The sequence below is a fragment of the Hyperolius riggenbachi genome, chromosome 1 (genome assembly GCF_040937935.1).
Source record: "Hyperolius riggenbachi isolate aHypRig1 chromosome 1, aHypRig1.pri, whole genome shotgun sequence".
NCBI classification, from domain to species: Eukaryota; Metazoa; Chordata; class Amphibia; order Anura; family Hyperoliidae; genus Hyperolius; species Hyperolius riggenbachi.
In genome coordinates this window covers 88837696-88855501 of record NC_090646.1, presented here as the reverse complement: position 1 = coordinate 88855501, position 17806 = coordinate 88837696, and the positions used below count along the sequence as shown (strand labels likewise).

General features: G+C 46.5%; 1 protein-coding gene across 2 annotated transcripts in view; it reads left to right on the top strand.

The window, feature by feature from the left end:
* Positions 1-17076: 17076 nt before the first annotated feature.
* Positions 17077-17806, top strand: part of HTT (huntingtin) — a 289833-nt gene continuing 289103 nt past the window's right edge. For both annotated transcript variants that reach the window (XM_068276315.1, XM_068276307.1), the window contains exon 1: positions 17077-17322. In XM_068276315.1, coding sequence (XP_068132416.1) covers positions 17216-17322 — 107 coding nt within the window. In that variant the 5' untranslated portion in view covers positions 17077-17215. The remainder of the gene's footprint in view (positions 17323-17806) is intronic.

Below are 17806 nucleotides of genomic sequence, written 5' to 3'. Positions count from 1 at the left end.
GGGCTTCACCAGTAGACAAGGTGCTAATGCTCAGTGTTAAAATACATTGCAATCACACTGAAAAAAATAAAAAGCCTGGAAGCAGCCAACAGGCTTTAATGATTTATTAAAAGTTATGTTTTATGGAGAAATGTATCTGTACAAATTACACCTTATTGGAAGGTTCGGAATTGGGTATTGTCGCTACCTAGAAAGCAAGCCATTCACAGTGCATTTTTAATTTTACAGGTTTTTTTTTGTCATAGTGGCCCTTTAAACAGGCATGGAATTCCTATTTAGGCTTCTGCCTTGAGTTGGCTTTTTTTAACACCAGAAGACAGCTATTTTGTACAAGAATATAATAAAGCTCAACCAAAAATCGCAAAAACTACGCAATTATACCACAAAACAATTCAGATTTTAGCATGCAATTTATTTATTTTTGCACTTTGCGATTTTCTTTATACAGCAAAAAATGCAAATGCAGCAAGGTCAGCAACTGCCTTTTGGGAAAGTCATAATACATTCAGCGTAAATGCGATTCCATTATAAAGGTGCTGGCGATTGGAGAAACGCAAGTATTCCAAAATCAGATGGGAAAGCTGTAGGTGTGAAAGGGCCCTTACATCAGGTAAAAGAACATGTTCTGTGATTATTATCAATTTATATAGTGCCAACACCTTCCAAAGTGCAGAGACATATCTACAGGGGTGCGCTAATGGCACATGCCATGGGCGCCACAAGGGGCTCTGCAGCATTCCTGCCATTCCAGGCATAGATTCCTCTTCTGCCCCCAGAGATTGCAGCAGCCGGCTGGGCCCTGTGTCAGTTCTGTGGTTCAGCATGACGTGATGTGGGAATCAGATTGGAGGTAGGAGGCTTGATGCTAGACAACGCAGATACAGGTAAGCACTATCAGCAATGCCAGCTCTACAAGCAAGGAGCCATTGATAATGTAAGCATTTTAACTGCTGTCCTGCCTGTTGCAGGGCTGTTTCTGGCTATTTTGGCACCCAAGGCAAGGCAGCAGTTGCCTGTGCCGTATCCCCTAAACATTTGATTAGGAACTCAGTAGATTACATTTATTGGCTTTGCAGACAGCAATGATGAATTGATAGGTTAGATACAAAAATGTTGTTTCTCAAGTCTATAAAGGACATATACATTATTAGCGGTCCAGATACACATCACTGGCTCAAACTCACTTAACTCACATAACAAGTACTTCCTTTAAATGTTATATTATACTGTTATATTATTATACTAATACTGGAATGGTAAGATGTCCTTGCAGATTCTTTCAAGACCAGACTTGGTACTGAACAGAGTAATCTCCATTTTTATGTCCAGTGACTGTATAGCTATATTATTATACTGTACATGTGACTACAGCATATAGATATGTGCATCAGCCTCCAAGCACAGTTGCTTTCTCTAGCACAAAGCTGACAATGAAACATGCGAGTTTGATCACATGGAGCAACATGGATGCCAGAACCTGCCGCTGTGGACAGATGGTCCAGTCAAGACTTCCTAAGCTGTGATTGCCACATAACAATGTTGTGGGAAAAGGCTTTCAGTATATTATGGAATCATGTAGATGTACTGAGCTACAGAAACTGAGCTTATGGTGAAAACAAGGCATAACCACAGGCAGTGGTGTAGCTAAGGAGCTGTGGGCCCCGATGCAAGTTTTACATTGGTCCCCCCAAGCACTCAATACATAACAATTAATAAGGCGCACCAATACCTGCCAATGGCAACTACAGTGTCAGAGGTGCAAGAAGGGGATGGGGAACAGCTTGTTAATGATTACCACTATTCAAAGTATCTATAGAAGTGATTATTATGAGCACAGGACCAATAGAGAGCTAATACTGGAGTTGAGGGAGGGGCCCCTCTGGCCCAAGGGCCCTGATGCGGTCGCAACCTCTGCACCCCCTATTGCTACGCCCCTGACCACAGGTTACCTCAACGTAAAATTGTCATGAACATAGATTGGTACTGCGAAAGGCCTTTTTGTAATTTAATGTAAGGGCTAGTTCACAGTGCTCAGTAGCGTTGCAGTATAATTCTGCATGTCCACTCACTGCCCGTACAATTCTATGGGCCTGTTCACAACGCTGTGCTTTAACCGATCCTAACTCGCTGCATGCAGGCTTTGTATTAAAGTCTCCATTGTCTTTGGCAAACGCAGGGGGGATTACAGCTGCCCAGAATCCCCGCTCAGACCAAGGCTGGTGCAGTGTTTGGGGAGAGGCACACATTGAGACACCAGGTCTAGAATGTCTGCAGGTATCCTGCAGCTCACGGCACTGCCCCCTTTCTTTCCCTGCTACAGTTGACTTTGGATGGAGTAGCAGCCTGTATACAGCGCATGGAGCAGCTCTGGGGAACTTAACAGTCAGGTATGAGCACAGCCCTGTGCCGAGCTGTGTGAATGCTTCACTTTCCCCTTCATTAGCAATGTCGGCTGTCATTATTATCTGTATCCAAACACAGTGTTCAGTTGCGTTGCAGAATAATTCCGAATGTCATTCCGCTTATTTGCTTGGTAAAAAAGGTGACCTGATTAACATGTATAAATACATCAGATGGCAATACAAAACTTAGCAGATTTGTGTCCCTCGGCTTGTACAATGGACTGAGGGACATGATCTGCGCATGGAGGAAAAAGAGTTTTTGCTGTCTATTCAGAAAGGGGTCCTTCACAGGGAGAGCAGTTAAAAGCTGAAATAACTTACATAAGGAGGTAGTTATGGCATACTCTATGGGCTTGATTCACTAAACTCGAATATCAAACCTTATCAAAAATATCACACCTTATCAAAGTTTACACACCTTATCAGAGTAGCATAGCGAGTGCTACGAACCCTCAGGGGCTCAGGGCAGGACGAGTGCCATTGCCAATTAGCAGGCATACGTTTGCAGTGCTTGCTATGATACTCTGATAGGGTGTGTTAACTTTAAAGAGTAACTGTCAGGCTGCAGAAGCTAATTTAAACCTCTATTCTCCTGTGTTAAACAGTTTAGAAGGAAGCCAAAAAGGCATTAGTGAAGATAAAATCTCTCTTACCTTTGATGTGTGCTTATCAGCAAAGCTAATTAGACCCAAGAGGACGCAAGCCGCATACTATACTGCAAAGCATTCTGGGGCCCTCCCCTCGGCTGCTAATGAGACGTTACAGCAGCTTGTAATCAGTCCAGCGCGTAGCACTGATAAATCTCCGGGCAGAGTACACTGCAGGAGTCAGCTATTGTTCCTAGCCACATGGCTCATTAATATTCACTGCACACTGTGTTATTCAGTACGAGCTTTTCTGTGATCAGGAAGCAGGCAGGACATGACGACACATTTGACAGAAAAACATGGAGCCTGCCATGAGCTGTCAGGAGCATCTATCTCTGCATATACTATATACAAATTCTGTGAAATCCAAACGTGGACAGTGAAATGCATATGTAATGTAAGTACAGCCAATCTTTAGCTACTGATATATGTGTTTATTTTCTCTGAGACCTTATACCTAACAGCTCCTCTTTAATAAGGTGTGATCCCTTTGATAAAAGGTGTGATATTTGAGTTGTCACGGTTTAGTGAATCAAGCCCCCTTAAAGATATCACGCCTTATCAGAGTAACATAGTAAACTTATGCCTGCTAATTGGCAATGGCCCTCGTCCTGCCCTGAGCCCCTGCGGGTTCGTAACGCTCGCTATGCTACTCTGATAAGGCGTGTTAACTTTGATAAGGTGTGATATTTGAGTTATCACGGTTTAGTGAATCAAGCCCTATATCTGCATTTAAAGAGGGCTTGGATTCAATCCTCGCATTGAAGGACATCCAAGGCTATAATGATTTATATGGTAACGGCTATAATGATGATAGGTAATTCTTGGGAGAGTTGATCCAGGGATTTATCTGACTGCCATTTGGAGTCGGGGAGAAATGTTTCCCTTTGAAGGCTAATTGGCCCAGGCCTTGTAAGGTTTTTTTTTCCCCTTCCCCTGCATCACCTGGAATGTGTGCAGGTTCAGGATGGTGCTTTTATTTTTTATTTTCTGGTTGGTCTTGAGGAGGATAAATGTCTTTTTTTCAACCAAACTATGTCAACTCACTGCTCTTACAACTCCATGGGCCTGTTCACAGTACTGCCTTTGTAACGGATTGTATTATTCTAACTCGCTGCATGCAGACTTTGTATTAATGTCTATGTCCAGCTCACACTAAGTATAACGTAATATAACACGTGCCTTATGCAACTGACCACTGTGAACCTAGGCTAAAAGTGGTTGCGAGTCATACAATTATTATTTTTTTAGGATATTTTCAATCAAATCAACTTACTTGGTTGATTATATTGTTTGAAAAATTAAACCAATCAACTTTTCAAAAAAATCAGTTAGAATTTTCTACCACAGGCAATTACTGAAAAAATTGAAAAAAAAAATTGCCCTATTTTCTTGATAAAAAAGAACGTTATATTAAATTATCCTATACAATGAATTATTTTTATAAAACAAATTCTGAAGAATTCAAAATTTTTTTTTGGCCACCTTAAAGGACGCCTGAACTGAGAGGGATATTAAGGCCACCATATTTATTTACTTAATACCAGTTGCCAGGCTGTCATGCTGATTTCTTTGGCTGCAGTAGTGTCTGAAGCACAAATCTGAAACAACCATGCAGCTTGCAAATGAGGTCTGGCTAGATTAAGTCAAACGTAAGTCAAGGCTGGTGCACACCACAAGAGCTTTTAAAACACTAGTGATTTTAAAAGATCTTGCTAAGGCAACGTTATGGGGGATTTTTACAAAATCACATCGCTCCAGTGTGAACACACACATAGGATAACATTAGCAGGAGACTTTAAAATCACAAAGCGCTCAGAAAAGCTCTTCTGGTGCGCACCAGCCCTAAGAAATATCTGATCTGCATGCTTGTTCAGGGTCTGTGGCTAAAAGTAATAGAGCAAGTGGATCAGCAGGACAGTCAGGCAACTGGTACTGCCAGCTCACATTATGCCAAACAGCATGCCCTTTTCTACAGGCAGACGGGGTGGGACATCACCCGGGGAGCAGAAGCAGAGAGGGGCACAGTGGCGGGGGGAACACTTAAAGCCAGTGGGTGGAGGTGTGGCCGGCCGGCGATGTGAGTGCACGCATCTCATAAAGCTCCCGTCTTGATCCTGCTAATCCGACCCTGTACAGCGGCAACCTAAGCTGACTTTTGCATCTACTGAGCGGCATTGCACAGGGGAAGAGGTCAGGATCCTGCTGGTGGCAGTTTGAACTCCCGGAGACAGCCATGCCGAGAGCGGAGGGCAAGGAGGAGAAAGGCCTAGCAGATGCGTGAAGAAACAAGATGGCGCCGCCGCGGACTCCAGACAGACGCGCTCTCGCAAGCTCGGGCAGCAACCGGAAGATGTAGCAGCCCGTCTGGAGAAATATGCTCATAAAGACAGCAAAACGGTGAGGGGGAATGTTATCTCTGAAGAGGAGCAGCAAAGGGCGGACTGGGGATTAACGGAGGGGGATCAGACAGAGAGGGAAGGCCCAAGCGCAGATACCGCAGATGGGGTGTGGGAAACTGCTTCTGAAGCAGAAGTACCTGCTGCGGGGGAAGCAAACATGCTTTCTGATGATCCAGTTGAATCAGATGAAAAGAAGGAGCCCTCTCTCAGCGATATTCTGGTGGCTGTACAAACATGCAATGCGGCCATAGTTTCCCTCTCTCTCCCAGCAAACGGGTGGTATAAAGGAGGAGTTGGGGCTACTAAGACAAAACATGTCGAAGGTCAGAGAGAGAACCACCGCCTTAGAAAAACGTGTCACCGACATTGAAGACACTATAGCCCCAGCAGTAGGGGACTTGCAGAGGGTCATTAAACACGCTATAGCTAACACCGACAAGTCTGATGATATGGAAAACAGGCTCCGTAGAAACAATGTCCGCATAGTAGGACTTTCAGAGAAGGTGGAGAAATTGAATCCTACGGAATTTATTGAAAATTGGCTTATAGAAGTGTTTGGAGCGGAGTCGTTCTCTAAGTTATATGCTATTCAAAAGGGCGCATAGGGTCCCTGCTCGTTCTCCTAAACCTGGCGCTCCTCCTAGACCGATTCTGGTCAAGCTACTTCATTATCAAGATCAAGAGGCTATTTTAAAGCAGGCAAGATTGAAAGGAAATATACAATATGGGGACCATAAGATATCGTTTTACCCTGATTTCTCAGCAGAAGTCCAAAAGCAGAGAGCAAAGTTTTACGATGTGAAAAAATGCTTGCAAAAATTAAGCCTTCAATATGCAATGCTTTATCCCTCAAAGCTAAAAGTTATTGCTCAGAATGAGGCTCACTTTTCTTATCTCCAAAGAAGCTATGCAGTGGCTCTATGAGAACGAGCAACATATCCAACAAAAGTCACAAGCTGACCATGACTAATTTTCTGTTCTTCTCGCTTGTTAAGCATACTACCGGCTCAATTTTCTTTATCTAGGTTCCACTTTTCGTCAGTTACATCTTCTCGGAGTAAGCTACTTGTTGTAGTACGTTTCCAGCTTCCATCTCATTTGATCAGCATATGGCATAGCTCATGGGTGCATGGTAACATTTAAAGGAACAGCTTCTCCGTAATTTATTTACTAGTTTTTGATCGTTTCTTTGACTTTGGCCGTTTATACAGGATCACCTCAAGTACTTGAAGGACTATCCGTTTCAGGAAGAAGAGAGGGAGCAGAGATGATAATTATTTCTGTTCCCACAAGTTCCTTTACACTAAATAACTTTATTTAGGGTAGGGGGCGAAGATCAAGAAAATACCGCATCCCCTCAACAGAGCAGGAAAGTCAGCAAGATCTGACGGCGGAAATTGCACTTGCTCTTATTGGAGCATTGTGTGATGACCGGCATGTCTTGTCTGAGATGGAGGGGTCACTATACTGAGTTTTGGTTTTTTTGTTTTATGTTTATAGTTCTTTCCTTAATGTGCAGCAGCAGATACCTAGTTAAAGAACAGTGTGATCGCTTGTCATTCCCATTTGTGATACATTAATATACGTAAATGGCTGACTTTTCTGTATTAAGCTGGAATGTGAGAGGTTTGGCTGACCATGATAAACGACACTCAGTGCTCTCCTTTTTACAAAAGTTTGGCCCGGCAATTATCTGCCTAGAGGAGACGCACTTAACTAAACAAAGTTTGCGGTGGCTCTCCAAAAAATGGATTTCCGCAGCTTTTCATTCAACTCATACTTCCTATTCTAGGGCGGTATCCATTCTTATTCACGCAAAACTTCAATTTCAATTGATCTACTCGCAAGTGGACGCTGAAGGTAGATTTGTCATAGTACACGGGTATTTTAATTTAATAGAATGTATTGTGGTTGCTATCTATGTTCCGCCCCCATTCTCACCTTCCAGCTTGCAGCCTATTATTGAACTACTGCAAGATAAGATGCATATTCCTATGCTTTGGATTGGGGACTACAATATGTATCTGGATCAACAATTAGACAGATTTCGGTCCAAATCGTCATCAGTTAACCAGCCTTCTTCTCTAGCAAAACTTCTAGGGGAGTTGGCACTATCAGATATTTGGCGTGCCTCACATCCCAAAGCATATGTCTACTCCTGCTTTAGCAGAACACATATGTCTCTCTCAAGGATAGACCTGGCAATAGGAAATCAGGCCCTTTTACCCCTATTGGGTCAGGTAGAATATTTAGTACGATCCCTTTCAGATCATTCTCCCATTAAAGGGAAGGTTCAGGGAGGGTGGGTAAAAAATAGAAATCAATTTCCACTTACCTGGGGCTTCCTCCAGCCCGTGGCAGGCAGGAGGTGCCCTCGCCGCCGCTCCGCAGGCTCCCGGTGGTCTCCGGTGGCCGACCCGACCTGGCCAGGCCGGCTGCCAGGTCGGGCTCTTCTGCGCTCCAAGGCCCGGAACTTCTGCGTCCCACGCCAGCGCGCTGACGTCAACGGACGTCCTCCGGGCTCTACTGCGAAGGCGCAGAACTACTGCGCATGCGCAGAAGAGCCCGGGAGACGTCCGATGACGTCAGCGCGCCGGCGTGGGACGCAGAAGTTCCGGGCCTTGGAGCGCAGAAGAGCCCGACCTGGCAGCCGGCCTGGCCAGGTCGGGTCGGCCACCGGAGACCACCGGGAGCCTGCGGAGCGGCGGCGAGGGCACCTCCTGCCTGCCACGGGCTGGAGGAAGCCCCAGGTAAGTGGAAATTGATTTTTATTTTTTCCCCACCCTCCCTGAACCTTCCCTTTAAGGTTACGCTGTTAAACCCATTGAGGCTGCATAAGCCAAAAATGCCCTGGAAATTAAACCCATTTTGGCTTAACCTTATAAATATTCACGCACAAATTCTTCAAGAAATTAAAATGTTCTTTGAATTTAACAACGATCCACTTACATATGGGATCTCGTGAGAGGCCTTTAAAGCTTTCCTCAGGGGAATTTTTGCACGGGAAATTAATAAAATCAGGTCCAGAACAAGGGAGAGACATCTGTTTTTGTCTAGGAAGGTAATGGAGTCGGAGGCTGCTTTTATTTTGGATCCTACTCAAGCTAATAAAATCATATGGGTTCAGGCTCAGGAATTCTTAAAGGAGTATTTAATGGATAAAGCTAAGCACAAAAGGTTTTTCCTTAAGCAATCTTTCTTCGAACAAGGGGACCAAACGGGCCACTTACTGTCAGTTATCACCAAAGCACAATCCCCCATGAATCATATTAGTGCCTTAACAATCCCAGGGGGTAGAATTGTATCCGATAATGAGGGTATAGCAAAGGGGCTGCACCGTTTCTATGTAGATCTATACACATCTAGAATTGATTACACTTTGGAAGAATTGACATCCTATCTGGGGAAAATAACTTTATTAAGGCTATCTGAAGAAGACCAAGCCATGTTGGATGCTCCCCTTATGTTGTAGGAGTTGGAAATTGCGGTGGCAGCTTTTCCAGGTAATAAAGCCCCAGGTTGCGATGGTTTACCGATCGAACTGTATAAGCGTTACTCTGAGGATCTCCTCCCACACCTTTTGGAGGTATTCAATGAAGCGTTTGAAACTGGCACCTTACCTAAATCCATGGCAGAAGCAGCTATTATACTGCTTCCAAAGCCAGGGAAAGATCTTCTTAAAGCTGACTCCTATAGGCCTATATCCCTCTTGAATGCTGACATCAAGATACTGTCGAAAGTCTTGGTGAATAGATTAGCCAAAGTAATTACAACCATAATCAAATCTGATCAGTCAGGATTCATACCAGCAAAATCTACATCCATTAATATCAGGCGTACTTTTTTAAACATGCAATTGCGAGCTGACAATGTAGGAAAGAGAGCTGTTCTATCTCTCGATATAGCCAAGGCCTTCGACAGTGTGGAATGGCAATATTTGATTGGGGTGTTGGAAGCAATGCGGTTTGGCCCATCCTTTTGTAGATGGATAAAACTTCTGTACAACGCACCTGTAGCACGGCTGCGAGTTAATGACATGCAGTCTTCAATTTTTAGCTTGGGTAGGGGTACAAGGCAGAAGTGCCCCTTGTCACCTCTGCTGTTTGCAGAAGCCATATAACCACTTGCAGAATTAATAAGATCCAATAGGCTGATCAGGGGCTTTAGATATGGGGATATTGAGGAAAAAGTTGCTCTATATGTGGATGACACGTTGTTTCTGCAAGACACAAGTGATTCGTTAGAAAATGTAATGCTTACTCTTTCTATATTTGGAAAATACTCAGGTCTTATTGTTAATTGGGACAAGTCATCCATTTTGCTCCTTGATAAGCTAGATGCTGAATTACCAAACTCCTGTGTGCAAATTCAAAAAGTGAGCTCCTTCAGATACTTAGGTATAGTGGTTTCGGCAGACATTGGGTCCTATGAAACTCTAAATATAACCCCCTTACTTACTAAAATTCGGCACAAATTGAAGATTTGGTCTACCAGGAGGCCGCAATAGCAGCATAGGGGGTGATATACAGGCTGGGAACGCGAACAATCACTCGCGTTCCCATGCCTGTCGGCCGGTGACGGCGAAACCAGAAGTCGTCGCCGGCGGGTCCAGAAGCATCGGACCGGAGCTGCGAGGGCACCGATCGTCTGCAGGGGGCTGAGGGAAGCCCAAGGTGAGTTCATCTCATTTTTTTTTTTTTGCCTTTAGGTTCACTTTAACTGAGAGATGGCAGGGCGGTTAGTTTTACTCCACTTTTAATAGGGGCGCTGTAATGTCTCACATCATATTACCTATGTATAGGGAATTGGTTATTGGACGATTTTTATGATACAGGGGGTGGGGGTGATCTCACTGTTTTAGATTGATATAATCTCCTTGTATGATTTTTGTATGTAAGGTGTTTCTGCTGCATGTAATGACATTTTGATACAAAGTATTTTGTACTTGATTCTTTTTCTCTTTAATAAAGGCTGATTTAAAAAAAAAAAAAAAAAAAGCCAGTGGGTACCACTTTAAAAATCTAAATGTCAGATACTCACCTAAGGAGAGGAAAGGCCTTCCCTTTCCTCTCCCGGTGCCCTCGGTGCTGCGCTGGCTCCCCCGTTCGCGTCCGCCGCCGCAGGGACTTCGGAGGTCTTCGGGAGCACTCGGGCATAGAGGGCGCTCGCGCATGCGTAGTATGGAGCGGCCTGTCTTCGGGAGGCCGAGTGCTCCCGAAGGCTTCCGAAAGCTCCCTTCGGCTGCGGAAGTGGTAGTATTTGACCGAACTGGTCGAATACTGCCACGGGGGATCCTGTGCGGGACCGGGCACCGGGAGAGGAGAGGGAAGGCTCATTAGGACCGAGCCTTCCCTCTCCTTAGGTGAGTATCTGATTTTTTTGATTTTTAAAATGGTAAACATTCACTTTAACTAGCTGGGATCTATACACGCTGTTTCTCCTTCCTGGTCCTGGGCATCCCATCTCACTGGTAACAGCGCCCCCTATGATGATATCACAGTGGGCGCTGTTACCAGTGAGTCAGAATACCGAGAATCAGGATGAAGATCATGTAGATCTCGGCAGTGTTGGACTGGGAGCTGGAAAAGCTGAGGAAATCCACTTGCAGGACAAGCAGCAGTAATCAGCTGTTGCTGCTCACAGTGAAGACTTGCTGCAGGTTTCTATTGGAAGTGATACCACAGAGTTACTGCTGCTGGGCCAGCAGGTGGATTCCTCAGTTTTTCCACCTCTCAGTCCAACACTGGATCTCAGTGAGTTCTCTAGCTCTGCTGCATGCACCCACATGGCACTCTCTGGCTACTGACAGGACTCCCAGCAAGGTTGGGCACGTCACTGCTTGCTTCCTGCAGGAGACTGAGTGTGAGCATCCTGCAGGATCAGCAGTAAAACTGCAGCCAGTCTGTGCTCAGGACGCTGGAGGAGCCTCGAGTCACTAGTTACACAGGGTTTAGATCTTCCTCTGCCTGTCACAGGGGCTGATGAATGACTTGAGTCTGGAACTCCCAAGGATAAGGGCCTTTTTTTTTTGGGCAGGGCGATTGTCTTGAGCACAGACTTGCAAGTAGAAGAAGGAGGGCGCAGGCAGAAGGACATTACCACTAGGGAGCTGATGACGCGCAGTGCAGCCAAATGGAAGAAGAAAGAAGATTACCAGCTCGATCACCTTCCTTGACTCCTCCTGGGCTGCCTGCGTCAGACGTCATCATCACGTCACCACCGCGTGATGACACCTGATGTCCTGTAGCGGTACTGCAGGCTGTCAGCACGCAGCGCCCATGGAGGAGTCGGCTTTCCGGGCTCTTCTCGCCTGTGTGTTTTCCTGGTCCCTGCTTCCTCCTGGATGAGTGGCTGGGCACTAGTAAGTAGGCAAAGCTACTTTTGATCAGTGGCTGTGTGACTGTCTCTAAAGAGTAAGGTAAGTGGATTTCTATTTTTTTTTAGTTCCTCTGACCTTCCCTTTAAAGGATACATCCGGAAAAAGAAAACATTTTTTTACTCACCTGGGCTTCTTCCAGCCCCTAGATTTCTGTTAGGTCCCACACCGTAATTCCGCTCTGAGTCAGGTATCCACTCTCCCCACGGGAAGATAGCGGCCTGTGGCTGGGTCCGGATGTTCTGCACATGCGTGAGCGCGGCTCTCATGATTGCACTGCTGTGCATTTGCGCATTTCAGAAAGAATCAGTTTTTCTGTCTTCGTAGGCATTCCGCTACGCTCCATTCTGCAGCGGGGCTCCTCTGAAAGCTGCATGTGTGGCCTCTGTCCTCCTGATCGGGATCCCGCGGACAGGAGCATTCTGCAACTGCACCTGCTCTGAACGCTCCTGGGCACAGGAGCAAAACAGAGGAGGCATGTACAGTAGCCTGCGACTGGCCCAGTGGGAAATCTTTCGGAGGGGGGGGGGGGGGGGGGGGGGGTAAGGTAAGCTATCTAAATTTGCTAACAGAAGTCACAATAATTTCACAGGACACCTCTGCTTTCATGATATAATTTACTATACTGGTTCACTAAGGGCTCTTTCACATTAGGAGCTGATCTGTCTGTTTGACTTTCATTTTACCTTTCACATTAGACAAAGCGTCCCAGAGCGTTACATTGTGACAAATCTGGAAGCGCCGGCGTTTTCCCATTGGGTGAATTAGAACGCTGATTAGCGGCGAACCGCAACTTCCCGACGTCACGCCGTAGAGTCATAACGCATGCACAAAATGGGGTTCCTGCGCACGTTATCCAATGTGAAAGAGCTCTTCCACATCTGAAATGCCGCTGGAGATGGATCAACGAATACGTTTTGATGTATGTGTTTTGGTACATTGCGTTGTGTTTTACCGCAATGAGTAATTTTTTAATGTTTTTTTTTAATCTGTCACAGCACATTGGAAACCACAGGTGATGTTATTATTTTTTTGATGTTCAACTGTAATTATGTGCATTTAATTTTTTTAAAGGGGAACTGAACTAAGAAGTATACGGAGGCTGCCATATTTATTTCCTTTTAATCAATACTAGTTGCCTGGAAGCCCTGCTGGTCTACAGTATTTCTCTGCAGTAGTATCTGAATACCAGAAACAAGCATGCAGCTAGTCTTGTCAGATATGACTTTAAAGTCTGAAACACCTGATCTCCTGAATGCTTGTTCAGGGGCTATAGCTAATAGTATTAGAGGCAGAGGATCAGCAGGGCTGCCACACAACTGGTATTACTTAAAAGGAAATAAACATGGCAGCCTCCATATACCTCTCTCTTCAGTTCCCTTTTAAAAATGCATGCTCTTCTTGGAACCATGAGTTTTAAATTAACTTTTGTACTAACGCATAACGCAAGCGTTGCACAATTAAAAGCTCCGGGGAATGCCTAAATGCAACACACAAAATCCCAGCATTAGATGCGAAAGGTAAAATAAAAGTCTATGGACTTTCATTTTACCATAGAAAATGCATACAAAAACCATTGTGTCAAAACAACAAAATCATCCCTGATGTGAAAGGCGCTTATGACCTACGTATTTACTTCAACATTCCTTCCCATCCTGAGAAGTAACAATATAAAGTTACACTTTCAAATTCGTTTCTTACTTTGGATGCCGGAGTGAAAGGAGGTATAGAAAGTTTCAATACTATGATACATTTTAGAGCCTCGTTAAGTTGTTATTTTTTATCGGAACATTGTAGCCTTTTGTCTTATTACTCTTTTTTTTCCCTAATGATTGATTATTCCTGATTACTAAGGAGAGGCAAGGCTCTGGGTCCTATAGATCAGTTTTTCTCAACACGCAGTTCGCGTACCCAAGGGGATACGCGAGACCACAACAGGGGGTGCGCAGCCAGGAGGGGACGCAGCGCAAAACAGGGGGAGCATGCCCACACATAGCGGCGGGGAGGGGGGTCCACTCCCCCCTCCCTCACCTTGGGCTCCCCCGCCAACACTTCCCCCTCCGACACTCAAGTCATTAATAGCAGCGGCGGCATGGTAAAAGGAACGCGGAAATAAGTCTGCGTTCCACGCCGGAGGTCTTTCTCTGTCAGTGATGACGCTACTTCCTGTTTATCAGGAAGTAGCGTCAGGCTCAGAGAAGATCAGACCTCCGGCATGGAACGCAGAAGTAAGTGTGTGTTCCTTTTACCATGCCGCCGCTGCCGCTATAAATGAGTGTCGGAGGGGGAAGAGCTGATTGGGGAGCCCAAGGTGAGGGAGGGGGGAGTGGACCCCCCTTCTCCGCTGCTATGTGTGGGCATGCTCCCCCGTTTTGCGCTGCGTCCCCCTCCTGGCTATACTGTGGGCACCCATGCCTGGCTATACTGAGGGCACCCATGCATGACTAAACTGTGAGCACCCATACGTGGCTATACAGGGGCACCTATACCATGCTATACTGAGGGCACCGATACTGGGGTCAGCGGCAGGCACCTATACTTGGCTATCTATCTATACTGGGGGCACCTATACCTGCGGTGGGGGATATTTACGCACGCACGCACGCACGCACACACACACACGCACGCACGCACGCACGCACGCACGCACGCACGCACACACACACACACACACACACACACACACACACACCTACACACCTACACACCTGAATTGCGATAGGGGCCGAGGGTACTTGGGTTGAAAAAGTTGAAAAAAACTGCTAGAGAGCCGCCTTATTCCTCCTACCATGCCTGCGTTCCAGCCCGTTAACAGTCTCTAAATGATGGGTCGGAGACTGCTTTATTTCGCTGCTGTGACATGCGTTAGAATGTGTGCTCAAGCAAGCGCAGTGGGGAGCGGCCATCTTTGGAGGCACTTGGGCTCCCGAAGATTGCCGAAGCCTGTCACAGCGGCTGAAGTGAGCAGTCTCCTACCCATCAGTCGAAGATTGTTGACAGAATCCAGCGCTGGAACGTAGGCACGGTAGGTGGAATAGGAAGGCTCTATATGACCCAGAACCTTTCTAAGGTAACTATTTTTAATTTTTTTTAGCTTCAGATTCTACAGTACAATTTTTTTCATCAGAGGCGATCTTTTGATGTGATTTTTATAATCGAAAGTAATTGGAAGATAATTATCGATTGTTCCCATAAACAGGTCAATTAGGACGTTTTCTCTCTTCCATTTTGATCATAAAATCCAAAATTCAGACCAATTACATTTTCTGTTCCAATTGAACATAGATTAATTTTACATCAATTTTTGCCTCACACTGCGTACAATTTGATAATAAAAATTGTGTCAAAAGATTGCATCTGATAAAAAATTGTACCAGCACCTTTAATCGATCTGAAATGTGGATTTTAAGATCGAATCAGAAGAGAGAAACTGCCTTAATCGATCTGTTTATGGGCTCAATCTATAATTACCTTTCAATTACTTTTAATAGTAAAAATGGTGTAGAATCTGATGGAAAAATTGTACCATTAAGGACCAGCCTATTTTCCTTAGATCTATGCTGCGTGGGCTCTTCAGCCCACAGCACAGATCGTATTTCAGCCAGGGCGACCAGACTTCCCCCCTTTTTTCCCCCACTAGGGGGATGTCCGGCTGGGGAGGTTTGATCGCCGCTGGCTATCTCTGCCTTACGGGGGGTCCTCAAAGCCCCCCACCGCAGCGTTTTTCGCCCTCGCTCCCTTTCCCTCCTTCCCCTCCTTGCTGTGGGCGGCACAGGACGGCGATCTGTCCTGCACTGCCTAGGATAGGCTTCAGCCTATCAGACTGCGGTGATCCCCGGCCAATCAGAGGCCGGGGATCGCCGATCTGCTTTACGGCGTTGCTGCGCAGCAGCGCCGTATGGTGTAAACAGCAGGGATGTCTTCCCCGCGTATTTACATTTCGCCTGCGAGCCGTGATTGGCAGCTCGCAGGTTGTTCACGGAGACCCCCTCCGTGAACTGACATGGAAAGGCCGCTCAAACGAGCGCCCGTTTCCATGCAAAACCATTTGCGACCTGCCAACGCCTATCGGCGTTAGGCGGTCGTTAAGTGGTTGAAACCGTGACCAAGAATTGAATTTCATCCCAATCAGTAGCTGATACCCCCTTTCCCATAAGAAATTTTTACCTTTTCACAGATGGATCATCAGGGGGCTCTGTATGGCTGATATTGTGGTGAAACCCCTCCTACAGGAAACTGTGAGGACCATGGTCCTGGCAGTTTGCTGTCTGTGAACCTTGTTGCATTGTGGGAAATAACTGTTCACAGCTGCCAAAAAAGCAAGCAGCAGCTACTTCCACTGACATCACCTGCCAGCAGTAAAAATGTCACCATGTGATCATTGTCAGAATATAAATAAAGGAGAGGAAAGCTTTTACAATGGGCAAACACTGACTAAATCATTTATACATAATCATAGCTCACAACTGTCCCTCTTTCGGAGCCCTGTCCCACTGTCCCTCTTTCCTCCTCATTTGTCCCTCTTTCAGGACTTTGTCCCTCTTTCAGGACTTTGTCCCTCTTTCTTATGTAAATATGTGTATTTTCTTGCTGAAAAATGTGTTTGATTGACTCTAAACTTTATTCCCATCCTTTAAATTTATATATTTCTTATTGTTGAATATTGTTCAATTGTTAATATGAAGGAAAATGAACCAGGATAGAAAGGACCAGTGTGGTTTGAATTATGAAACAACATATTTTTCTTATGAAATCTTCATAGTGTGTGTGATTGGGGGGGGGGGTCAGGGGCGTGGTTGGAGGTGTGGCAGGGGTGTGGCTTACATGTCCCTCTTTCTGATCTCAATAAGTTGGGAGGTATGCATAATTATTGTAAAAAGGAAGCATTTTTTTGTTACATTGTTTTCACTGGAGTTCCACATTATAATGCAGAAGTTACAGACCACCCAACAAGCTTAATGCAGAAGGTGTCATTTCACCAGAGATAACTCTCACAGCTCACGGTAGAGTCCGCCTGGCACTTGCCTGCACAGTACCCACAGCAGCCACTAGTCTTGCTACAGCCCGCAATCTCCTGCAGCGCCCAGCATCCCTCTACTACGGCTGGCGAGTGGGACCCGTTCATAGCCACGCCCCGCGACCTTCTTTCTCACACCCCTTCAGTGCTGGCTCGGCCTCTTTTCTTTTCCCACCAATCTCCTGTTAGGTGACGTCACCTGGTCCTGCGCCCGCATTGGTCAGCGCTGCTGTCAGTCTAGCGCTGGCGGCGCTCGCTATTGGCGGAGGGCAGTGAAGCGGGGTAGGCCGGAGCTGTCAGTGATTCCCGGTACTAACGGCGGGGGGATGGCGCTGGCGGAGAGGCGGTGAGCTGGGGGCCGCCCAGGGAACATGGCCACCATGGAGAAGCTAATGAGAGCCTTCGAGTCCCTGAAATCCTTCCAGCAGCTGCAGCAGCAGGGACCCCCGGTCGTGCCCGAAGAGCCGCTGCTCCGAGCGTGAGTACAGCGCCCCCGCCGGCGGGAGGAGTGCCGGACACCGGCTGCGGACATTGCTGATCATTATAGTTCACCATTGCTGCATGTGCGTCCTGTCTGTCAACACTGGAGGGCGGCACTGTGCAAGTGTGCATAATCACTGTGGGAGGGGGCAGTGCTGCTGTGTGGCCACTAGGGGAGGGGGCAGTGCTGCTGTGTGGCCACTAGGGGAGGGGGCAGTGCTGCTGTGTGGCCACTAGGGGAGGGGCAGTGCTGTGTGTGACCACTAGGGGAGGGGGCAGTGCTGCTGTGTGACCACTAGGGGAAGGGGCAGTGCTGCTGTGTGGCCACTAGGGGAGGGGGCAGGGCTGTGTGTGACCACTAGGGGAGGGAGCAGTGCTGCTGTGTGACCACTAGGGGAGCGGGGGCAGTGCTGCTGTGTGACCACTAGGGGAGGGGGCAGTGCTGCTGTGTGGCCACTAGGGGAGGGGGCAGTGCTGCTGTG